The 5,161-nt window shown below is 46.0% G+C and overlaps 1 protein-coding gene across 1 annotated transcript; it reads left to right on the top strand.

Moving 5' to 3' along the window:
• Nucleotides 1-1,290: 1,290 nt before the first annotated feature.
• LOC117872133 (olfactory receptor 51G2-like) lies at nucleotides 1,291-3,211 on the top strand. Its single transcript, XM_034760287.1, has 2 exons — nucleotides 1,291-1,358; nucleotides 2,236-3,211. Exons 1-2 carry the CDS (start codon nucleotides 1,291-1,293, stop codon nucleotides 3,209-3,211), a joined length of 1,044 nt encoding a protein of 347 aa, XP_034616178.1.
• The last annotated feature ends 1,950 nt before the right edge of the window (nucleotides 3,212-5,161 follow it).

Consider the following 5,161-nt stretch of genomic DNA (forward strand, 5'->3'; position numbering starts at 1 on the left):
CAGCTGTTGCTTCCCTTCCTGCTTGTATTCCAGCAGCCTGCTGTTAAACTAAGAGCCATACTGATTTAATACAATACAGCCATACCATAAACATCCCAATAGTTAACCCAATGTAGCTCTACAGGAAACATCCGAAGAACTGGATTTATCATACACATTCGTTATGGCAGCTCAGCTCCATGTCTGTCACAATATCGTTCCCGGGTTCTACGCATTTTATGAATACATGACGTAGGCAGTCAGAGAGACAGAGAGAGAGAGACAGAGAGAGCAATAGATTACTTTCATATGTGAAATGAAGTTCCATTTCCATGAATACTCATGTTTTTGACTTTGAAATCCACTTCCTGCAAACCCTCATCATATCTGAGTAACAGGTGCAGGGGTTACTATGTATTAAAGACTGAGAGGGAATGAGTATTTTATATCCTGATCCCAATGCCTGTTACCATTCCAGCTACAGGCTACAGACTGATAGAACAGAACCTGAGGAGAACCAGTCAGCTATTAACCCGGGACAGAGGAGCTACTAAACTTTTGTTTGCTGACAAGTGACCGAATGAGGGCTGAGACACTACGATCTAACCTATGAAATCATCACTGAAAGAATATTGGAAGGGAAAGAATGGGTTAACGTGTGTGCTAGACTACAGATGTGTAAATGTTATCTCAAAACTTTTCATTGTAATACAAATATTACAAACCAAACTTTCATGACATGCATGTTCAGGTATATCGAAAGCCAGCAGAAGAGTTGTTGGAATCTCTACAGGAAGGAGCAGTGGTAACTTTACTGCTTAATGGCTTTCGCTTTAGAAAGCATTTTAGAAGTACTCCACATACTGTTTGCAATGGGTTTGTGCTATTAACTCTTTGTTCAGTGAATAGTTGTATGATACTGTCACCTGGTAACTGACCAGTAGCTGTTTCTAACACTAACATTCAGGGTCATGAACCAGTCCCTCTGCAATACCTGTGCAAGATTTCCCAAAAAGTCCTGAGTGACCAGAACCGCAGGTCTGTGTTTCAGCAAAGAGTGGAGCTGAGGTGCAGGAAAGGGGAGTGTAATAGGGGTTGTATGTAACTTACACCTATCACCTATTACATGAGCATGGGTGAAGTAACTTGCACAGTCAACTGTATATTAATGCAAACATAGTGTTTGTATATTCATCCATTTTTTATGCCAACCCCACCCCAGCCCAGCTTAAATAACTGTCTGTTATCAGCTTGTACCTTGCCAGATATCTACAGACTATTGCATGAGGAGAGGTTGCAGGTCCTGTGAGGATGAAGAGAAGCCTGTGGGATCATCTAACTCTGTGGATTCAGACAACACTGGCCAACAAAGCACTTCAGTTCCTCCTGGAGAGATTCTTGGGGTCAGAGTGTATCACAGGGAGCATTTGCTAATTCAGCCTGGTTCTGATTGAATTTACACCTATAAATCTGTAGTGACACATTTAAAGTCACTGTTATTGAATTAAGAACCTGGCCCTTAGAATTTATCCCATGTGCTGCAATGAGGCAGTGGAATAATTTGGACTCTCAGGAGTGGAGAAAATAAAAAAAAATGTATATAACGAGGCAATGAAACACATTAACAAATAGCTTCAATGCAGGACAGACAAATACAATGACCTTTTTCACCATGCACTTGCATTTTTTGTACACATGTCATGATACAATGGGCCACACTCCGAAGTAGAGGGCTAGAAAGTGTGTCTGTGTAAAGGTCACAATTGTAAAATAACACAGTGCTTACGTAGGCTGCAGAATTCCCAGACACAAGATATCAAGGGGGCCAAGAGTTTAGAAGGATTCAAAGAGGGACTGGATGTTTATATGAGTAAACAGAAAATCTAATTATTGTAGTGAGGATGGTGTCAAAAAGTCTCGGAAGGGCTCTAAACCTTCCTGATTTACATCACAAAATATATCTCATTAGTGGGTGTCAGTGGGAAATTTTCCCTGGGAGCAGGTCATCTCATAGCTGCCTATTGCAGGGCTTTCTCCACCTACGTCCAAAACATCTGGAACTGGCCACTGGATAGTGCACTAGATGGACTGCAGATGAGATCCAGTCTGGCAGTGTCTATCTTCTTATTGATGGTATAAATCCAAGACTATGTTTTTCTGATCTTGTTTGAGTTCCTGGGAGTCTCTAGACTTGCACTCAGAGCAGAAAGATGTCTAGGTAAATATCATCTAGTCTCCTGTTCTTTTTCCTTTCAGGAAAGAAAGATCAATACTCCTCGGACCTGCTCAGTACATTATGTCAGCTGTCAATGACACCAAATTCAGCTTTACAGTGTTCATTCTCACTGGGATACCTGGGCAAGAAGACATCCATCTCTGGATCTCTATCCCCTTCTGCTTAATGTATCTTATTTCGATAGTAGGAAATTCAGTCATTTTGTTCATTATAAAAACAGATCCAAGCCTTCATGAGCCCATGTACATTTTCCTTTCCATGTTGGCCATCACAGATCTTGGCTTATCGATAGCCACCATACCGACGATACTGGGCATATACTTGTTTAACTCTAGGGAAATCAGCCTCGGTGCCTGTTTAGCCCAGCTCTTCTTCATCCACTTTCTTCAATGCACTGAATCCTCTGTGCTCTTGTTGATGGCCTTTGACCGCTTCATCGCAATTCATGACCCGCTGAGATATGCTTCCATCTTAACCCTGCCGAGAATAGCCAAGATGGGACTGGTGTGTGTGCTAAGAGGGGTGGTTGTAGTAGTCCCACTCCCCCTTCTCCTGAAACGGTTCCGATACTGTCAAGCCAATGTCCTCTCCCATTCCTATTGCCTGCACCAGGAGGTCATGAAGATGGCTTGTTCGGATATCACAGTCAACAACATCTACGGCTTGTTTGTTAAAGTCTTAACGATGGGATTGGACTCGCTGCTCATCTTCCTCTCTTATGTGATGATTCTCAAAACAGTGCTGAGCATCACGTCTCACACAGAGTGCCTCAGGGCCCTGAACACTTGTGTCGCCCACCTCTGTGCTGTCGTGGTCTTCTACACACCAGAGATCAGCTTGTCTGTGTTACATAGATTCGGGAAGGGCTATTCTCCCTTGCTTCAAATTCTCCTGGGCTACATCACACTGCTGGTCCCACCCGTGATGAATCCAATAGTTTACAGCGTGAAAAGTAAACACCTTCGTGCAAAGATAATCAGGGCATTCTTCAAGTGAAGGGTCAGTTCCTCACCCAGCTCCAGTGCTGGTGACATGGGAGAAGAAAAACATGGGCCATGGCCGGGGCCACCAATTCCATCATACATCCGAGACAATATGAGCTACTTATCTCCACTCTGTAAAAAGAGGTTCTGACTGGTTCTAAGGCCTGGCGGAAAGGGAGGGGAGCTGGTGAGGGAGGACAGGGCAATGGGGGAAGGAGACCAAAGCAGGCCTCAGCATTTATAAAGTGAGAGAGCCAGTGGACCTGTGGGATGTTAGCCCATAAAGAGCCATATTGGTGGCTGTTCTGACCTTAGAATTCCTCTTTATACAAACAAGATGGAAAAATACAGGTAGCAAAATAGTGTTCAGTATCATGTGGTCTGGTCCCATGCCCTGGCATGTCCTGGTGAGTCATCGCAGCCATTACCCGTAGGCTGGCTGGAGTAATCTCAGGAAGGTGGCCCATTTCAATCAGTTGACAAGAAGGTGTGAGTATTTAGCAAGGGCCACCTGCTTTGGTCTCATTAACAGTACAAAAGTGATTTCCACTCCTTCTTGTCAACTGTTGAGAATAGCCCACCTCCAACTCAATTGAATTAGCTCATTAGCACTGACCCCTGCACTTGGTAAGGCAACTCCCATATTTTCTTATGCTGTGTATTTATACCTCCCTACTGGATGTTCCACTCCGTGCATCTGATGAAGTGGGTGTTAGCCCATGAAAACTAATGCCCAAATAAATGTTAGTCTCTAAGATGCCACAAGGCCTCCTCATAGTTTTTGCTGATACAGACTAACACGGCTACCTCTCTGAAACCCCTTAATAAAGTCAATAAAGAGAAGGGATGTGAATGTTGTTTCCCATTGCACCTGGCCTGTCACTGACCCATCTCTGATTAAACATCCACTGGCCATGAAAAAAGCTGTGGAGCTGTTGTGCAGTCACAGTCTTGGCCCTTTCTGCTAGGTCTGTCACCGCTCAGATGGCTGGAAGGCTGGTCCTGTGGTCTGGGCATGGCTCAGCAACTCAAGAGAGCTGGGTTTGATTCCCTGACATGTGTGACCATGGGCAAGCCATTGGCTGTCTCTGAGACTCGGCACATGTGGATAATAGCCCTTCCCTGCCTCACAGCAGTGACAGGAGGATAAATACATTCCAGTGCTCAGACACTCTGAGATCCTAAGATCGGGGCTACGCCAGGGTTCCACAGAGCAACACCTCTGACATTTGTGTATAAAGAGCCTCCTGTGACAGATGGCTTCTGGGAAACCTGGTGACTCTTGCACCTTGCTGTTTGTGGGAGTGCTCGGGGTGACAGTGAGGGGTAGGGAGTGTATCTCTGAGGGGAGTGTTGAAGTGTCACAGGGATGCTGGGAGTTTCAGCAGAGTCACCGGACCAGTGTTTGCAAGCCATTGAAGCTGAATGGGGTTAACTGTCAAGCAATGGAGCAACAGCCACGTGGGCCTCATCCCAGATGTCTGGCTGGGAGAAAGCAGTCTGAGGGCAAAAGTCAGCTACACACCTTGACCCTGTAACAGGGACATGGCAGGTCCTGCATGAGGAACTGGGCCTCCGCCGAAAGCCCGGACAGGAGGAGCCACGACGCCCTGCGCATGGAGATCACGGAGGCCATCGAGTGAGTCGCCGTATCCGCCGCGTCCGACACTGCCTGCAGGGCTGCTTTGGCTGCCGTCGCCCCCTCGTCCACCAATGCCTTAAAGTCCTTCCTATCCCGCTCTGAGAGGAGTGGCTCAAACTTTGGCAGGGACTCCCATAAATTAAAATCATATCGGCTCAGTAAGCCTGATGGTTGGCCACCCTGAGCTGGAAACTCAAAGAGGAGTAAAGTTTTCTACCAAAAGAGTCTAGTCTCCTGGCGTCTTTATTCTTGGGGGTGGGTGCGGGATGGCCCTGCTGCTCCCAGTGGTTCACTGATTCCACCACCAGAGAGTTAGGTGCT

Source organism: Trachemys scripta, chromosome 1 (genome assembly GCF_013100865.1).
Source record: "Trachemys scripta elegans isolate TJP31775 chromosome 1, CAS_Tse_1.0, whole genome shotgun sequence".
Classification (NCBI taxonomy): domain Eukaryota; kingdom Metazoa; phylum Chordata; order Testudines; family Emydidae; genus Trachemys; species Trachemys scripta.